Genomic DNA, 832 nt, shown 5'->3' with positions numbered 1-832 from the left:
AGGCCTGCTGACTCATATTAAAGGCCTGCTGACTCATATTAAAGGCCTGCTGACTCATATTAAAGGCCTGCTGACTCATATTAAAGGCCTGCTGACTCATATTAAAGGCCTGCTGACTCTGACTCATATTAAAGACCTGCTGACTCATATTAAAGACTTGCTGACTCAGATTAAAGGCCTGCTGACTCTGACTCATATTAAAGGCCTGCTGACTCGTATTAAAGGCCTGCTGACTCGTATTAAAGGCCTGCTGATTCATATTAAAGGCCTGCTGACTCATATTAAAGGCCTGCTGACTCGTATTAAAGGCCTTCTGACTCATATTAAAGACCTGCTGACTCATATTAAAGACTTGCTGACTCAGATTAAAGGCCTGCTGACTCTGACTCATATTAAAGGCCTGCTGACTCATATTAAAGGCCTGCTGACTCATATTAAAGGCCTGCTGACTCGTATTAAAGGCCTGCTGACTCATATTAAAGACTTGCTGACTCAGATTAAAGGCCTGCAGACTTGCTGACTCATATTAAAGGCCTGCTGACTCTGACTCATATTAAAGACCTGCTGACTCTGACTCAGATTAAAGGCCTGCTGACTCTGACTCATATTAAAGACCTGCTGACTCTGACTCATATTAAAGGCCTGCTAACTCATATTAAAGGCCTGCTAACTCATATTAAAGGCCTGCTGACTCATATTAAAGACTTGCTGACTCATATTAAAGGCCTGCTGACTCATATTAAAGACTTGCTGACTCAGATTAAAGGCCTGCTGACTCAGACTCATATTAAAGGCCTGCTGACTCATATTAAAGGCCTGCTGACTCGTATTA

General features: G+C 42.4%; 1 protein-coding gene across 1 annotated transcript in view; it reads left to right on the top strand.

Moving 5' to 3' along the window:
• LOC106511988 (uncharacterized) overlaps window positions 1–826 on the top strand; it is a gene marked incomplete at both ends in the record, with an annotated part of 2,082 nt that extends 1,256 nt beyond the window's left edge. Inside the window, 3 exons of the mRNA XM_014000695.1 lie at window positions 4–203; window positions 330–400; window positions 589–826. Coding sequence (XP_013856149.1) covers window positions 4–203; window positions 330–400; window positions 589–826 — 509 coding nt within the window. The remainder of the gene's footprint in view (window positions 1–3; window positions 204–329; window positions 401–588) is intronic.
• Window positions 827–832: the final 6 nt, after the last annotated feature.

The sequence above is a fragment of the Austrofundulus limnaeus genome, unplaced genomic scaffold (assembly GCF_001266775.1).
Source record: "Austrofundulus limnaeus strain Quisiro unplaced genomic scaffold, Austrofundulus_limnaeus-1.0 Scaffold3775, whole genome shotgun sequence".
Lineage (NCBI taxonomy): Eukaryota > Metazoa > Chordata > Actinopteri > Cyprinodontiformes > Rivulidae > Austrofundulus > Austrofundulus limnaeus.
This window is presented reverse-complemented; position numbering and strand designations above follow the sequence as displayed.